The sequence below is a fragment of the Carassius auratus genome, chromosome 43 (assembly GCF_003368295.1).
Source record: "Carassius auratus strain Wakin chromosome 43, ASM336829v1, whole genome shotgun sequence".
NCBI lineage: Eukaryota > Metazoa > Chordata > Actinopteri > Cypriniformes > Cyprinidae > Carassius > Carassius auratus.
The window spans coordinates 19,011,601-19,030,297 of record NC_039285.1 but is presented as its reverse complement, the minus strand read 5'-3'; the positions used below and the strand labels follow the sequence as shown (position 1 = coordinate 19,030,297).

The following is an 18,697-nucleotide window of genomic DNA, read 5'->3' as shown; positions in this document are numbered from 1 at the left end:
GTCAACCAACTTGTGGCACCTCTCAGCTGTTATTCCACTCCATGATTCTTTAACAACATTCCACAATTCATTCACATTTCTTGGTTTTGCTTCAGAAACAGCATTTTTGATATCACCCCACAAGTTCTCAATTGGATTAAGGTCTGGAGATTGGGCTGGCCACTCCATAACATTAATTTTGTTGGTTTGGAACCAAGACTTTGCCCGTTTACTAGTGTGTTTTGGGTCATTGTCTTGTTGAAACAACCATTTCAAGGACATGTCCTCTTCAGCATAGGGCAACATGACGTCTTCAAGTATTTTAACATATACAAACTGATCCATGATCCCTGGTATGCGATAAATAGGCCCAACACCATAGTAGGAGAAACATGCCCATATCATGATGCTTGCACCTCCATGCTTCACTGTCTTCACTGTGTACTGTGGCTTGAATTCAGAGTTTGGGGGTCCTCTCACAAACTGCCTGTGGCCCTTGGACCCAAAAAGAACAATTTTACTCTCATCAGTCCACAAAATGTTCCTCCATTTCTCTTTAGGCCAGTTGATGTGTTCTTTGGCAAATTGTAACCTCTTCTGCACATGCCTTTTTTTTAACAGAGGGACTTTGCGGGGGATTCTTGAAAATAGATTAGCTTCACACAGACGTCTTCTAACTGTCACAGTACTTACAGGTAACTCCAGACTGTCTTTGATCATCCTGGAGGTGATCATTGGCTGAGCCTTTGCCATTCTGGTTATTCTTCTATCCATTTTGATGGTTGTCTTCCGTTTTCTTCCACGTCTCTCTGGTTTTGCTCTCCATTTTAAGGCATTGGAGATCATTTTAGCTGAACAGCCTATCATTTTTTGCACCTCTTTATAGGTTTTCCCCTCTCTAATCAACTTTTTAATCAAAGTACGCTGTTCTTCTGAACAATGTCTTGAACGACCCCTTTTCCTCAGCTTTCAAATGCATGTTCAACAAGTGTTGGCTTCATCCTTAAATAGGGGCCACCTGATTCACACCTGTTTCTTCACAAAATTGATGACCTCAGTGATTGAATGCCACACTGCTATTTTTTTGAACACACCCCTTTCAACTAATTCAACTAATTGCCCAATTGCACAGCCTTAAGAGCGTGCATATCATGAATGCTGGGTCTCATTTGTTTTCTGAGAATCTACTGAACCTACTGGTAACTTGTTTGCCAAGTAGCAATAAAAAAAATATACGAAAAACCTTGATTATTCTGGTTAGTCACATTGTACTGCTATTATTTTGAACAATACTGTATATATATATATATATATATATATATATATATATATATATATATATATATACATAATATATATTTTATTGTTTAATGATTGCAAAAGCTGAATAATCAATCAAAGCCTACTGACTAACCAGTGAAGTAACTGACAATTAATCAAAAGTTCACAATTTTACATCATAGAGATTTCAAACTATTTATTTTGTTTTTCTCTTCCCATTATGGCATTTTTAGTGTTTCTCTCTGGATGTAAAAGGATAATGTAGCACTTTGGGGCAAATATGGCCACCAATAATCCAAAACTAGATGCTAAAATGGCAAATATCTCTACAGCCACTGCATATTTCCCCGGAGAACTCACATATGCTGGAACAAACGCAATCCACACAGCACAGAAGATCAACATGCTAAATGTGATGAACTTTGCTTCATTAAAATTATCTGGAAGATTTCTTGCCAGAAAGGCTAAAAGAAAACTTACTGCTGCCAATAGTCCAATGTATCCCAGCAGCATAGAAAAACCAGCCACTGAACCAATAGCACATTCATATACTATTTTAGAGCGAGTATACTGATTGTTTTTATGTGGTGTTGGAGATGCAATTGATAGCCAGACTGCACATATCACAACCTGAAGGGCTGTTAGGACCAAAACTGTGCATCTTTGTTGAGCTGCTCCAAACCATTTCATAGCGCCTTTTCCCTCTGGTCGAGATGATTTGAATACTGCAATTACCACCATAGTCTTGACCAGGATGCTGGAAATGCACAGGACAAAGCTTATGCCAAACACAGCATGTCTTAATTGACATGTCCACAACTGTGGCTGGCCAATGAACAGCAGCACACACAGGAAACACAGTTTGAGTGACAACAGCAGCAGGAAGCTGAGTTCTGAATTGTTGGCACGAACTATGGGAGTGTTATGGTGAAGAGCAAAGATGACCATAACAAGAGCACAGATGCAGGTGCCAAGCAGAGATGCACTGGTCAAGGAGATGCCTAGAGGATCCTCATAGGACAGAAACTCTACTTCTTTTGGCACACACTGGTCCTTTTCTGGATTGGACCAGAACTCATCTGGACAGACTGTACACTCAATCGCATCTGTGAGTAATAAATGATAGATAGGTGTGAATTAAAGAGGTAATTGCTTTCAAATTATGCTCAAATTTTGCAACAGTAATTTCCTCACTTGTTGTATTAGATATTTCTCCATCTCCGCATGACATGCAGTCAAAACAGCAGACAGGGAGGCCCTTCCTCCTGGCTTGTCTGGTGCCTGGTGGGCAGCTCTCACTGCAAACAGACCTTGGGGGCTGAAAGAGAAAATCACCTGCTATTTTTTTTTCTTTCTTTTTAAATGTATTGTATTTTTCATATCTTACATAATATGTTCCATTAATTTATACATGTTTTCTTATAGCTTTGATTTGTATATAGAACATATATCTGCAAAAGGGATGAAATTAACTTGCACAGATTATTACTTTTTTGGTCTCAAAGTTCCAGTATATTGAATCATCATCCAGTGTGAGCACCATCTCTGTTGCCGCCCCTTTATTGACTACACCAACTGTGTGAATCCTTATCGATCCATCAGAGCTTGGCTGCCAGTTCAGCACATCATAGATGGGCAGAGCATCTCCATTCTTATCAAATGACACATGATCCCCAAAACCTGTGGTGAAGTTCACTTTCTGTAGGTAGTGAACCAGCTGCACAGTTGGTAGGCAGGAGAAGTGTTAAACACACACACATATTTTGCTTTTTCATCTTAATCTCTCCTATATGCCTGGAGAGAATGGTCACTTGGATGTCTTACCTGCCAGGGTTTCAGGTTGGTTTTATTAGCACAGCTGTTCCCATTGAATGGTCCTCTCCCCTCTTCACACTGCATCAGGTCATGAAGTGCATGTGCCAGGGCATAAACTGCTTTATAGACATTATAAGCTGCTCTCAACCCAGAAACATCAGTGTATGGTGTGTCAGTGTTGCTCAGATCCTCCTGTCCTGTACACAACTTTTTCACTTGCTCTCCATCTATTGCTCTACCCCCATTTTCAAAACTACACCTGAACATGTTCTCCCAAAAAATCCTTATTATATTGTTTTTTTGATCATTACTGGGACGGAGACGTAGAAGATACTCACGAAGCCCCTGAATCTCTCCACGTCTGATAGCAATGCCCAGTGTGCCCCCCAGGATGGGTAGGAAACGTGGAGTGTGATATACAGGAGAGGTTGTCCAAGCTTCACTCGCAATCCACTGTCTGCCTGTCATGTTCTGCAAAACCACTTCCTCCATCAAAGGTATTAGAAAGGATGAAGTTGAAAAAACAACAACCACTCTAGCTGTAGAGGCCTCAATCACTCCTGTTATATGTTGAATGTCTCTGAGGTTGTTATCATGGGGAAGGATTTCAGAAAATGCAACACAATGCCCAAACAGCTGCATTTCCTGCTGAAATAACTGAGCAGCATAGATGCCATAGTCATCATCACTGTAGATGAGACCAACCCAGGTCCATCCAAAATGCCTCAAAATCTGAACCATAGCACGCACCTGGAAGGCATCACTGGGGATTGTTCTGAAGAAAGAAGGGTACTTTTTCCTGTCACTCAAACAGGAGCAGGTGGCATAGTGACTAACCTAATTAGTTAGGGAAGATGGAGAAATAAATAATGACATGAGACAGAGAAATAGAGTGATAATCATCAGTGCTTTTGATATTATTTTTTTTTTTTCAGACACAAACAATCTGGAAAAAAAAGTACTAAAAACAAGTTGGCTAAATAACATGGCTAAAAAACTCAAAACGCAAAAAATATGCAGATAGTGTATTTTCTTTTTCTTTTTTTTTTTTTTTTGTCATCTTACTATAGGTACTCGAAACAGCCCCAGAACATTAGAAATTGCAATGGAAGGAGTGGAACTTGGATCCCCTATGATCCCAATAACCGGAGGAGGCCCAGTGCAGTTTAAATTGGAGAAGGACTCCTCTGTTCCACTAGCCAGGGATATGGCAGCCCGGAATGCTATTCCTAGTCTCACACAGTTGTCATAAAGATGGTAACCCAGAGTGATGTTAGGCAGCAGATTTGGATTCTTATTGATCTCATTAACTGCAAAAGCCATGGTCTGTGCCTGCTGAAATATTTCTATATTAAATCTAAAAAAAAAAAAAAATTATTGAAAGATAAATTAATACAAGCATTAGAAACTGAAAATACATTTGCGATTTAAGCATTACTCACGGAACCCTATTATGCATATTTAGTTAAAAGTACAGTGATTTCAATATATATATATATATATATATATATATATATATATATATATATATATATATATATATATATATACACATATATACATTACTGATGTCAGCACATCATTTGAAGTTAGCTTAGGTGAAAGGTGACACATAGAACTTTACATTACATTAAATATTATTATTATCATTATTTATTATTCTATTTATTTAGTTCTGTAGTCATTCTGGCCCCAGACCAGACTCACTTTTCACAGTATGGTGGTTCTGGCTCCGTTCTGAATCCCAGTTCTGGGAACACTGTGAAAAAGTGAACATGAAATAGGCCTCCAAGTATAAAATCTCCGTCCTGTTGCATTCCATTCAACTTGAAGTGTCCCTGGAGCTGACAGGTACCTGATTTGAGGACTGAATCTGCAGAAATACAGTTAAATGACATGCATAGAAAAATATACAGAATGGCCCACATTATCTTTCTGATCCACTCGGCCACTCTACTAACTAATTTCTGATGAAGCTTGTGTGGGATGTTGCTTTAAATATGCAGCCAATGCCAAGTGGGCATCCCTGGAAGGCAGGACGTCGACTCTCCAATCCCTCCCAACATAGCCAACAGGATTGATGGAATAACGACATTTTATGCATGCACAATTAACTTCAATTGGTTGTATAAAGGGAGACAATTGTCTGATACCAATGTTCAATTATATCTACTTATTTGTGGTTTCTTCTTGCAAGTGTTTTATGGATTTTTTTTAAGAGTGTCCTCTAGATGTCAGTCATGTATGTGACTTTTTCTGAGCTATCAATTACAAAGGTATGAAGAATGTTATTTATCAGACTAAATTATTACTATAATTTAGTATGGTACTATGTTTAATTAAATGCCCATCAGTCCATCCACCCATCCATTCATTAATTAGTTCACTTCCTGTTTGTTGCTGTCATGTGTTTTGAGTTTGAGCTCCATCAAGTTAATTTTTTAATCATAATTATTTTTTTATCTTAAAATCAATTTTATACACCATCATTTTCATTTCTATAAAGTGCGAATATATCCAGTGTTGTATTCTACAATAAAAAAATAAGAGCGTCTCATCTCTAGTCTTATTTGATTTTTGATTATTAGCTTATAGCGGAGACTGCGCCTGGGGCATGTTCAAGTTCAAAACGGTGCGCAACGTTTTGCTACGGTTTCCGCGTTGAACGTCATGTTTCCTGGAAACGCCGGTGTGCAACTGGGTTTGAGATGCGTTTTCTCTTGTTTGGTGGGTGTGTCAGAACTGCAGTCCAATCAGCAACAACATGTATATAAAGCACGCGGTATTAAAGTGAACTCGCACAATGGCTTCAAGGAATATAATACAAATGTGTTCGTTGCAGCTCGGTATATGCAACAACTGAGGATATTAAACGACATGTTTGTCATAATGATGTAGTTGTTTATATTTTTAGCTTCATTGCAAGTGTTTGGTATAGAAATAAACAATGGTAATGAAGTGCTTTTCCTAAAAATGAGAAAGAAAATACAGGGTATTAAAACCGTATGAACTACAAATAAAGTCAGTATGTAAGGCTAAATAGATGGCTCCGAAAATTCTTCACAAAGAACACAAATAATGGCCTTCTCAGCTGCCATAGTTGCAACTTTTGCGTCATCAGAACAGTGTGTTCAACGCATCACCGTTTCTGTTTAAAAAATGTTTTAAAAATTTTTGCAACGTTTTGTCGGGGCTGAACGCAGCCCTGGTTTCTCCCAAGGTTTTTCTCTCCATTCTGTCACCAATAGAGTTTGGTTCCTTGCCGCTGTCGCCTCTGGCTCGCTTAGTTGTGGACACTTCATTACAGCGATATCGTTGACTTGATTGCAAATGATTGCGCAGATACTATTTAAACTGAGCTGAGATGATGACATCACTGAATTTAATTATGAACTGCCTTTAACATTTTGCATTATTGACACGCTGTTTTCCTAATTAATGTTGTTCAGTTGCGTTGACTCAATTTTTTGTTGTTGTTTAAAGCACTATATAAATATAAGTGACTTGACTTGACTTGTAAATCTACTGTGGCATGTAATGTATATGAGCCAGTGGTAAACAGTAATGCAGTAGTTTTACTTTGTTACTGTACTTAAAGGCAGGGTAGGTAAGAAATTTATAAACAACTTTCTTCCAAATTTGTTTAAACTTTCTATATATATCAATGCATAATTAAAATGTAAATACTCTGATAAAAAAGAGTATAAAAATCGAGTGACTCTAGACCGTTTAATCTGTATTAAACACAGCTCATTATTTCCATTCGGCACGAAACATAGGATTGGCTTAGGCGACTGTCACTCTCTCGCAACCATGGCAACCACCCTTTTGCCACACAGGACCTGCCCACTTGCGCACGCACGTTTGATTTGAGGAAATTTAAGAGGCACGGATCCTAGGAATACCAAAACAATGGCAGAGAAACAGCAAGCGAAATTCACAGAAATTGAAGGCAAACCAGGCAAAAAAAAAGGAAGACAGTAACAGTACAAGAAAAGGCAATGAACAAAAAGTATTTGGATAAACAAAGAAATAAAACGCGAGTTAATATCGGCGTGGCTTTCCAGCGATGGCGAGAACTGAGGGAACTCAAGTGCTCCTTGCCCTGCACTTCGACCACCCCGTCCTCGGCGTCTACTTCCTCGGACCCTAGTTGCACGGCCTCTTGCACGACCTCCTCTGCTTCGCCCCGGACCTGTCCTCGAGCTGACGATGCGGTACTTGTCTCTGGAGTGTAGTCCTCATCAGAGTCAACAATGCTTTCATCATGGAAACTCTTACATGCAGAACAACGTTATGAATCTTACACGAAATTCATCTTCATCACAGTGTAAATGATGATAATGGAAAAACGTGTATCATGCAACCTGTTTTTAGCTTGGCCTTATAGACAACTAGCTCGTTAGCGAATCAAAAAATATATATTTTAAACTTTACCAATATCAATATGCTAGCTTGATAGGGAGTACTAAAATACATCTTGTTTGTTTATCTTTATAGTTATAAAGTTATTTTTATTACATGTGATTCTGACACAATGTCACTACATGCACTGTGCTCCTTCCTCTCCGCTCGTCTCAGGTAAATAATGCGTCTTCCAGCTCAGTGGTCGGAGTCGCGCATTCATGTGTTTTGGGGCGTAGCTTTGGAAGGAGCCCAGAAGGGAGGGGGTGGAGTGAATGGAAATAATGAGCTGTCTTTAAAACAGTCGTGAGAGGTCTACAGACACTCGATTTTTATACTTTCTTTTTCAGAGTACATACATTTTAATTATGTATTGATATATAAATAAAGTTTAAACAAATATGGAAAAAAAAGTTTTTTTATACATTTTTTACCTACCCTGCCTTTAAGTGTCAGTGTCTGATTCAAGAATATACTGATTCTTTTTAATTAACCTTTTAAATCAGTTCACAAATTGCACTAAACGATTAATTCACAATTTAGAATGATCCAATTGCAGCTGTTATTGAGAAGACAAATCACTGATTCAAATGAACCATTTAGTGCGAGTCTCCAGTGAACTGAATTCACAAGTAAGAACCGGGAGATCTTGTGAGCGCACATGTGCAACTGATGCTGCTAAAAGTAAGTTATTAATGTCAAATTATTTTGCGTTTCCACCGTCGGGCCAGAAGCTCTGCTGCGCTTAACTAAAACCCGCCCTTTACACACCTCCCAGTAAAAGTATCACGCAACTCCATCATTTCACCAACAAAGATAAGTTATCAGAAAACTAATAGAAATAAGTCGCAAGAACAAGCGCGATCACAAAACGAACATGATAAAAGTAAAAATCATAATGAATTTATCAGGATTGAAAATTAGTCACAGAAATAAAGCATTAAGAACGTAGCCTGCTTATTCATTCGAGTCTGTTTCTATTTATTTGTAGTTACAGTAGCCTATATACACATCACATTTAGAAAGAATGATAATTTCTATATTTTTATGAAAGCTCCTGAAGAAATGACATAGGTTACGCAGAGATAAACTCTCGAGACAAGACTTATGACAGATAAAATATGTTACTAAATAAATACACGAAGAAGCTGATTTCTTCAAGCGGTCACATTTACCATGTTTACTATGATAACGTAAATGCCTAGCGTGAATAGTCTTGTGCATTGCTTACAAATATTTCTACATTGTATGGTTATCATAATCCACATCGGATCAAGGTATTTCAAACACTCACTGTCGACAGAAAGTTAGTTTTGAGCTCAACTTATTTTAAAAAGTTTTTAATGCTGGTGTAAGCTGTTAGCTTTTTGAAATTATCTGACGCTTAGCTGACGCTCTCCAGATTCGAAGAAACTCAGCCTTTGTTCATAACCACTCCTCTAGCCCCAGCTGACCCGCCTTGGGCCAAGGTTTTCATGGGACCCAAAAACCTATGCTGTTGGCCCTGAGGAAGCACCGATGAAGCATGATCAAGCACATAAGCTTGTCTCATAGACAGTGCTATCGCCGAAGTGATGGTGTCCAATACCTCTTGGGGTAGGTCACCAAGAACCTCCGCCTCAGTGCCCCGTCTCTTAGTCAGTAGATCCTTCCTCAGAGGAATCCACCAGAGAGGGCTTTCACAACGAGCACTAGTTCAGGGAACCAGGTCTAGGTGGGGCTAATATGTCGCCACAAGCAAGACCTGCTCCTCGTCCTCCCTGACCTTGCACAGCATGCGAGAAGACTCACTTGGGGAAACACATACTTGCTCAGGCCCTGTGGTCAGCTGTGCACCAGTGAATCTATGCCTAGAGTTCCCTCGCTCAGGGAGTAGAACAACTGGCAGTGAAAGGTCTCTGGAGAGGTAAACAGGTCTATCTGAGCACTTCCAAAACGTCTCCAAATCAGCTGGACCATCTGGGGATGGAGTCGCCACTCTCCTGGGAGTGTGGCTCGAGACAGCTCCGACGGCCACCTTGTCGGTTGATGTGCACAATGGTTGTAGTGTTGTCCTTTCGGACTAGCACATGCTTGCCTCTTAAACACCCTTTCAAATGGTTCAAGGCAAGGCGCCCTGCTAACAACTCTTTGCAATTGATATGCTAGTGAAGATGGGGACCCGTCCATACCCCCGACACTACATGCTCGTTGTGCGTGGCCCCCCAACCGTTGGTGGAGGCATCCGTGTAAATCTAGGGGCTCTACAGCCTGGATGAACGTAAGATCTGACCACGGGGTGAATATTGGCTGACAGGCCAGTGAAACTTGGACGCGATGAGTACCACACTGCCACTCCAACCTCGGGACTCAGCCATGAAGCCAGTGCTGAAGCAGTCTAATATGCAAAAGCCCAAGCGGTCTAAGTGCCGCTGAAGCTGCCATATGCCCCATGAGCCTCTGAAATTGGGTCATTGGGACCGGCGTACTGCCCTTAAATGAATTCAAGCAGGACAGCACTGACTGTTCACATTCCTTTGTGAGGCATGCTGTCTGTTTGACCAAATCCAACTCCATATCGAGAAAAGAGATCCTCTGCATTGGTGAGAGTTTGCTCTTTTCCCTGTTGACCCGAAGACACAGCAGGCTGAGGTGCCAGAGCACCAGGTCTCTGTACTCACACAACTGATCCCGAGACTGTGCTAGTATGAGTAAATTGTGAGATAGTTTAGGACACGAACACTCTGCTCTCTGAGGAGAACAAGAGGTGCCTCCACGACATTCGTGAAGAAACGGGGAGACAGTGACAGCCCGAATGGCAGGATCTTGTACTGATATGATAAACCGCAGAAATGATCAGTGGCATGGAAGGATTGACACATGAAAGTATGCACCCTTCAGGTCAATCAATAAAAAATAATCTCAGGGACAGACACACCCCGAAGATGAGTTTCTGCATTAACATCTAGAATGGTAATCGATTAAGAGCCCGATTGTAAATGTAAAACCCCATCCTCAAATTGGCTGGAGGGACTGTCTCTATTGCATCCTTGCCAGGAGGACTGCGATCTCTGCACGCAAGACAGGAGCATCAGCTGTCTTCACTGTAGTGAAGCGGATGCTGCTGAAATTGGGGGGACGCTGGGCGAACTGAATGGTCTGCAGAAGCCAGTGAGATGAGCTGGGTAGCACTAGCCAGGCACCAGACCAGAGGAAATTCAGCATCGCATTAGATTGTGCAGGCCATGTCAGTCAAGCTTGCATTAGCTGACAGTCAGCTGTTCCTGACATGTACCAATCCAGTCTTGACACCTATCGCAAGCGGTCTATTTGAATTCAGATTCTTTAGCGTCTCTTCTATTGCAGCACTGCTTGCAAATCAAACTGTTGCAGCTTGTTTCAGAACTTCTTAAATCCACATCTATGATAAGTGAATGCTCTTTTAATCCATGTAACTGTGTATATTGCCTGGGCTGCTAATTGTAAAAAAAAAAAATAAAAAAAAATGCAGCAACATTTACACATCTGTGTTAATACACATGGAATAACACGCAGTCTAGAGCATGTAAACACTCTGAGGACATGCCAATAGTTAACCCTCTAGGCACCACGGTCGAGTTTACGCGACAAAATGCGGCACTGAATAAAACGGCCGATTTTGTCAAATAGGGTGTCAAATTTCATGCGACCTCCCCTGCACCAGATGGCAGACATGTAATACTTCAAAAAAACGTCATGCTTCTATACAAAATCTTCGAGCTAGTGTGCATTGAATCAGTGCGAACAAAAGTGGAGCTAGTGTGAGAGTGAGCCATTTTATTAGAGCAATATTGTCAACGTCAATGAGTATTGACATTAGATTATTATTATTATTATTATCTAATGGCATCAATAAAGCTTCAATAAACCCGCAATGAAGTGTTGGGACTTCTATTCGAGGACCATGATTCTGAAGGGGAATATCTGCTTTCAGAAGATGACGGTGATACTGAAAGTGAAAGTATAGCCCTACACCAAACACAAACGGTGAATCCTTTGCCCAATGTAGATCGTCCTTTGCCCAATGCCAGTGGTGTAAACAATGTTTCCTGGGGTCAGAGTGTTCATCGCGAAATTAGCAGGCGTGTAAGTGTTGAGGGGAATGAGGCGGGAGATTTTACCTCGCTAGACATGTAGCTTTGTCTTCTGACCGTGTGTCTCTCCGCATTCTACTTGTGTTTCTGTGTCATATGAATACTATATATGTGCCCCATACATGGAATCAGAGTGCCTGCTGTATGTAGTAAATTGAAAATCTCTACAGCAAAAGCCAACCGCTACATGTATTCGTTTTGTTTCTACCATATATTAGTACTGATTTAAACAGTTTGTTTACTACTTACTATTTACCTGAGCATTCAGTATTGTGCAATATAGCACACAGAAGGTGAGAGACATTTTATTTTTGGGGGAAAGAAGTGCTGCATTTTATCATTTAAACATGTGACTTTTCATTAAAATTCTATAATTCAAGATGGCCACCACCAAATTACATCATAATATGTATATTAGATGGGAAAATGTAACCCCTACATAAACATTGGGTCATCCTTAAAATCCTCTAAAAAACAAAAAAAAAACTCTGCGCCTAAAGGGTTAAGGCCATGAGGACAGGTTTAAATGAAACAAGCATTCTTGTGTAGGCATTTCAACTGGAGTTCGCTGGATTCAGCGGTGTAATCTCAATGTCACTGTTGTATATTTCTAAGGTTGATGTTTTCATTAGCTGTTTGAGTGTGCAATTGATTTCAGCTGCATGCAGCATCAGAAGCATGCTTTTATCGCTCTATAGCTTCTATACATATAAGAACGTAACATCAATGATAGTCATTTAAAGTATTTCCACAGGGTGTATGCTTCCCTTGCCGGACTGCCACTCACAATTATGCAATTGAAAGCATTAATGCATAAAACATGCTCCTCTTACCGCTGCCAGGGATCGTACGCTTCCCCCTTTACAATCACATATTTGCTTTAAGCATTTTAAGCAACCTGCTTGGGGTGACACTTCCCCTTAATGAGAATAGACACTTAAATACAAACTACTGTCTTATTAGACTGTTGCTGCTAGGGGTGTATGCTTCCCCCTGTACTTTCGAATATGCTTCCTTACTGATTTGTGGTGATGCTTCCCACATAAATATAGTATTAAGGCAACATTTCCCATCATTGACCATTCAAATTGCATCAGTTGTGTTGGGGGGTTTTGGTCTATGGTTGTTTTGGGGGTTTGTCTTGATGCTCCCCCAGCTCTGTCCTAGCATGGCTGCTTGGACAGGCATGTGGAGTATTGCCCAGAACATAACCATACCATTAACACTAATTGTATGCAATATAATTGTAATAAATATAGTTGACGAAAGTAGTCCTGATTGAACCACCTCCGTACCCTCAGTGGAGCAGCGAGGTGGAACGCAGGGACCACCTCAGCTTGTGAGCGGACCATAGAGTGGTCTTAGAACGGCCCTCTATGAAGGAGGAGGATGAGTGAGGTCCGGTGTTGGGCTTCCAGTTTGCTTCGGTACAGCAAAGAGCTGCGGGGCCAGGCTCTTGACCATGTTGCTTGTCTGGGATACAGGGGCATAAAGGAACTTAACCTTTCAGCATCCCTCATATCGACCAGACACAGCTAGGGATGGTGCTCCTGGACTTCAAGTGTGAAAATGACTTGTAGACCTTTGTCGCTCGCAGCGCGATGTCAGTAGTGGTTCTGAGCTCTTTCAGAACGTCCCGATCATGACTACCCTTGTGCAGGTCCTTCCGTGCCTTGGCCTGATGAACCTGCAGTAATGTTGCAGCATGTACAGGAAATGCGTTGGCAGCTTCTCCATAGGCCGCATTAGTGTTCCTGCGGTTCAGTGGTAGAGCATTGCGTTAACAGCGCAAAAGATTTCCACCCTACCCTTTCAGCGGCCCGGGAAAGCATAGCCAACATCACTGGATCCAATTCAGGCCTTGCCACCCCCCCAGAGGGCAGCAGTGCAGAGAGCTCGGTATTGACATCTGGTTGTTGGGAGGAGCCCCAAAGGATACAACTGTTACAGACTGGCCCTCTTTGAAGAGGGCTCAGCGCTTTCTTTTGGTGGCTCAACTGGTTGCAAAGTGCTAGAGGAGCAATGGTCTCCTGAGGGTTGGTTCCCCGAGGGGTTTGCCACCACTGTATCCAAACACGTGAGGCAGCAATCATGACCATCACCTTTCACCAGGTAACGACAGCATCCAGAAACATATCTAAGCTCTTTTAGAGAAATTGCTTTTTCAGGGAAAAACTCTTTTAGTGCTGAGGTGCACAGGGGAATGGCCACTTGCAGCTCAACAGGGGGTAGTGCAGCTTGAAGTGTGCAACCCACTTGACACAGGAATGGCCACCGCTGAAGCGCTGTACCGCCAAGACCAGAAACTTTCAAGAGTATATTGAACCTGTAGCTCACTGAAGAGACTGGGATGAGGCATAACGATGTTGTCGCATCACTCCAATGCGAAAAGCTGATATGCATTGCACCTGCTGAATTCAATAATTGCATTCCAATGTGCATTGACTTGTTTAGTTTACATTTGAAGTAGATTGATCTCTCTAAGCGAAATCCCAATTCGTTAGTCACCAATGTGACGTTGAGAGTGACCGACTGAACGGGAACAAATTTATTGTTAACCCAAAAATACAACTTCCCACTTTATTTTGATTGTCAACTGGTGTCTGTATGTAGTATAAGTGATACACCCCACCATCTCTATGTAAATGAGTATGAAATAAGCCAAACTAAAAAGTCAAATTACACTTCACATTTTTACAAAGATGGTTTTCATCATTTTAGGTAGTATGCTGATGTATGTTCAAGTGTTAATTTATCTAATACATTTTTCTTTTAATTAGTTATTTAATGATATAAACACACACACACACGCACGCAAGCACACACACACACACACACACACACACACACATATATATATATGTCTAAAATGTAAGTCACTTACCATATTATCATAGATGATTCTGTATTGCAAACTCCAACCTCGACTTCGACTAGCGCACACTTGTTTACACAAGAGCAAAGGTGTTCTTTTAAGGAGTCTAACTAGCAAACGCCATTCGTCAAACCTGCTTTCCAGCAGTCCCACAGCACAACCACTTTCTTAATCGTATGTGCATTTTATTTCATTACACAATATTGTGAATATGATTTTAGTGGAGATTAATATAATCTAGAGCTGGTTATGTAGCCTAATGGCCCGCGTTTCAATCATCATAATATTCATTCCGTTGTCTGACAACAGAAACATTAAAATATATTAATAAAAACACACCCTAAAAACTGCTGGGTTAAAAACAACCCAATTTGGGTTATTTTGACAAGCCAGCGCTGGGTCAAAAAGGGACGAACCCAACGCTGGGTTATCATGTTTAACCCAGCCTGCTGGGTTGTGATTTTTAACCCAACTATTAGTTAAAAATGACTACACTGCTGGGTTGAATTTAACCCAAAATGTGTCAGAAATATAAGTGCTTAAAATAATGAATCTACAGCAATACTTACTTCGGTAATCCAACCTTGCCCACATCCAAGAGTGACGTCGGAAGTCACGTCCGTATTAAACGACAAGTCACCTTGTGATTTCATACGGGAAAACACGGAAGTATATGGAAGTAATTTAGGTGATCTAAATAAAATGTCGTTGTTTGTTTTATTATTACACGTTTTCTTATTACACATTTTCTAATAGGATGTTTAGGCTAAAATAGCAAACCTTTAATCTAACATATGTCTAATAGACGGAGCTGATGTCACGGTTGGTAAACCATGATCTCTGGGTTTTGCACTTTGTGGGTGAAGTCTGTGTGCTATGCGTCTGCACTGATTAGTTTATGGGCGTCTCCGTTAATTGTCATCAGCAGCAGCTGTCACTCATTATCCTCTCTATATAATGGCTTGTCTCACATCTTGTGTTTGTGAGAGCGTTGTTTCATGTTGTTAACTGTGCTTTGCTTTCTGTTGTGTTCTGCGTTTTTGGATGTCCGTGTCTTTCCCCAGAACCTCATCCACTCTTCGCAACCACCACAAGCATCACGACTTACCTTCGGCTCGCTTCCCCGCAGTTCGTGTGCCACCCTCTCCTGCTGCCAACTCACCACCGTCATCTTTAATTAAAGATTTTGTTATAAACTTTAATTATAAACTTTGTTTATACTCGCACTTGCTTCCAGCTCCTTCACCCAGTCATCACAGAACACTCTCACCATCATGGAAGTAGCGAGCACCACTTCCTTGTCTCACTTCATCCATCACAGCGTCAATCGAATGGATCAGCAGCAGGAGAGCATCGCAAACATCAGACGTGCTATCCAAGCGCTGGTGACACGGGTGTCCGAGCTCACCCAGCAGATCCATCAGCTCACCTCTCCCACTGCACCCATCGCACCGCCTGCGCCGCCCGTCCCCCGGGAGACCTTCCAGAATCACTTCCGGCCAGAGCCAGGAAGTGACTTCCGGTGCCAGATAATTATTCCGGTGATCCAAATTTCTGCAAGACTTTCCTTAACAAGTGTCCCATGCACTTTTCTTTACAGCCCCGCACCTTCGGGACCGAGGAGTCCAAGGTTGCATTTACACTAACTTTATTATCTGGCAGAGCCGCCTTATATAACAAAAAACCTTTGTGCACTTATAAAATAAAGATAACAAACAAGGTGCGCTGTCTGCAGCCTTTGTCTCCGCTGATCGTCATGTACAAACATGTCATTAAAATGAAGTGTAACTCTGTGAATACTCAACGAAGAGACATGAGAGAGATATCTATAGAAAGCCTGACATGTCTTCTTTTAAACTGAACAAGTGCTGCCGAAAACAAATATTCTGAGATAAAGTAATCCATATGAAAACAACGCGATGTCTGTTTTTCATGTCTCCCTTCATTATATCTAATATCTAAACATTTTATTAGTTAGACTTTTTCCAAACTATAATAACTGACTAAATGTATAAATATAACAAATAGATAACTGTAACAAATGTAAAATCAATTCTGTTCTTTCAATTTATTCTACCTAAAAAACCTGAAAAATATTGTCAGCTCTTTTCAATATTAATATTAATAATAATAATGATAATAATAAGAACAATACATGTTTTTTTTTTTTTGTAGAAAATAAGATTGTTAAAAGAATATCTGAAGGATTGTGTGACTGGAGTAATGATGCCAAAAAATTCAGTTTGAAAAAGTCAGCTTTGATTGTTCTAATAAACTGTTTAACTGCTCCCCCAAGTGGATATTAAATTAAGTTGTGGGATAACTAAATATATTCTTAATAAACTACAAACATAAAATTATATACATTTATTTTGTCCTCACATTCTTTCTTGTAACTCTTCCCTCTCAGTGACACAAGCTGACTGAAAGGCTCATTATGCAGCTCATTATGCAGCTCTTTGTCTCCTCAGGTGTAAATCACAATGATATTCATGATAGTTGACGCCTACTCGCATATGACTTTTACTAACAAAAAGTGTCTTAGAAAATTTAAATCAATATATTTTCTGTGAGGGAGTAAACAAGATGATTTTCACATCATTTAGAAAGAAAAAGTCTAGGCCAGTGGTTTTCAACCTGTGGCGGTTGTATTGCAGGTGGGCCGCCAATTATTTTCTGTTCATTTCCAGTCCATTCTAGGGCTGTGCGATTAAAAGAAAACGTCCTAAAATCATGATTTGAGCCTGCGCATATGCCTAACTCCAGGTTCACACACTGTCTGTGATGCGCCTTTTTTCTGAGCCAATGTTGACGGATCAGAGCGTTCTCACTGCGGTAAAAGGCTAGAAATAAAAACGTGCGAAAATAATTCATGTCTAACACATGAGCATAGAGTGAATTTGTTAGTGAACAGGATGCAGTTTAAGTGAGAGGAGACACGTTTTAAGTGTGCACACTCTCTCCTCGCAAAGCAGCGTGTATCTGAGCAAGCACGACCGGTTTTGTGACAGAGCATAGGAAATCTGCTGCGAACAGAGAGATTCGCACTCGTGCATTATTTTAATGTGCTTTCGCGTTATATTTATGCGCTCTCACTGCTGACCGCATACACATACTGTATACACACTGCAAACACCTGAGGCACCGCTACAATTAATGAGCTCTATGAACAATGCATGGCAAAAAAGAAAAAAAAGTTTTATTTTTTTTTTTTGCCACAAGTCTATACATTTTTTTACATCTTCACTATAGTGATAATTTTGACTTATGTCTGTTCTAGAGATGTTACAACTTTTTGATAAAGCTCTGATTGGTTTTCTTTTGGAAATATGTTTCAAATTAATCCTGAATGCATTTATGACTGTAAAAGCACAATTGCAAAATTGATCAAAAAAATCGCAATAGTTTTTTTTTTTTTTTTTTGTCCATATTGCACAGCCCTAGTTTATTCAATCAATATAGTTTAAAATCTAGCTTCTGAGTACTAAGTTATTAACCCAACAATAGCGGGGTCAGTTAATTTTTTTGAAGTGGGCCGCGCAAACATATGTGTTTGGTTGTGTGGGCCGCGAGTTGAAAAAGGTTGGGAACCACTGGTCTAGGCTACAAGCTCCAGTTCTCAAAAATCCTGGGAACCAATGTTCTGTATGTGTTTTATGGCCTTATTCAAGTGATTTAACATTTTTAGTTTTTCACTAATCATGCATAATATTTTTTTTTCTCAAAAATACAATCATGTACATACATGCTGCTCACATATTATTATAGCCAATATGTATGTATAATACAATATGTATTTATTATAGCCAGTATGTGCTGATCACAGTGAGATTAGACTTTAGCTATTTAGATATTTATAAGAAACTGAAAAAACACAAATGTCAGAGCATGACAAAACTTCTCCAGGCCTCAAAAATACCCTTAGACTCCAGAGGGTTCAGGTCCGAAGTCATTCAGTGGGGTCACTGCTCTAACGTTGCTTGTCATCCAGGGATAAGTTGTTCATGTTGTTAACCGTGCTTTGCTTTCTGTTATGTTCTGCATTATTGGATGTCCGTGTCTTTCCCCGGAACCTCGTCCACTTTTCGCAACCACCACAAGCATCACGACTTACCTTCGGCTCGCTTCCCCACAGTTCCTGTGCCACCCTCTCCTGTTGCCGACTCACCACCGTCATCTGGACTCATCACTTCCCTCCACCATCTCGGACAGTATCTCCTTCTCAGCGTTG

General features: G+C 40.5%; 1 protein-coding gene across 1 annotated transcript; it reads right to left on the bottom strand.

Moving 5' to 3' along the window:
- Positions 1-1,452: 1,452 nt before the first annotated feature.
- Positions 1,453-5,003, bottom strand: LOC113061291 (extracellular calcium-sensing receptor-like). The gene is made up of 6 exons (XM_026230320.1): positions 4,783-5,003; positions 4,141-4,432; positions 3,085-3,912; positions 2,750-2,977; positions 2,455-2,578; positions 1,453-2,366 (listed from the first exon to the last, which is right to left on the bottom strand). Exons 1-6 carry the CDS (start codon positions 5,001-5,003, stop codon positions 1,453-1,455), a joined length of 2,607 nt encoding a protein of 868 aa, XP_026086105.1.
- Positions 5,004-18,697: the final 13,694 nt, after the last annotated feature.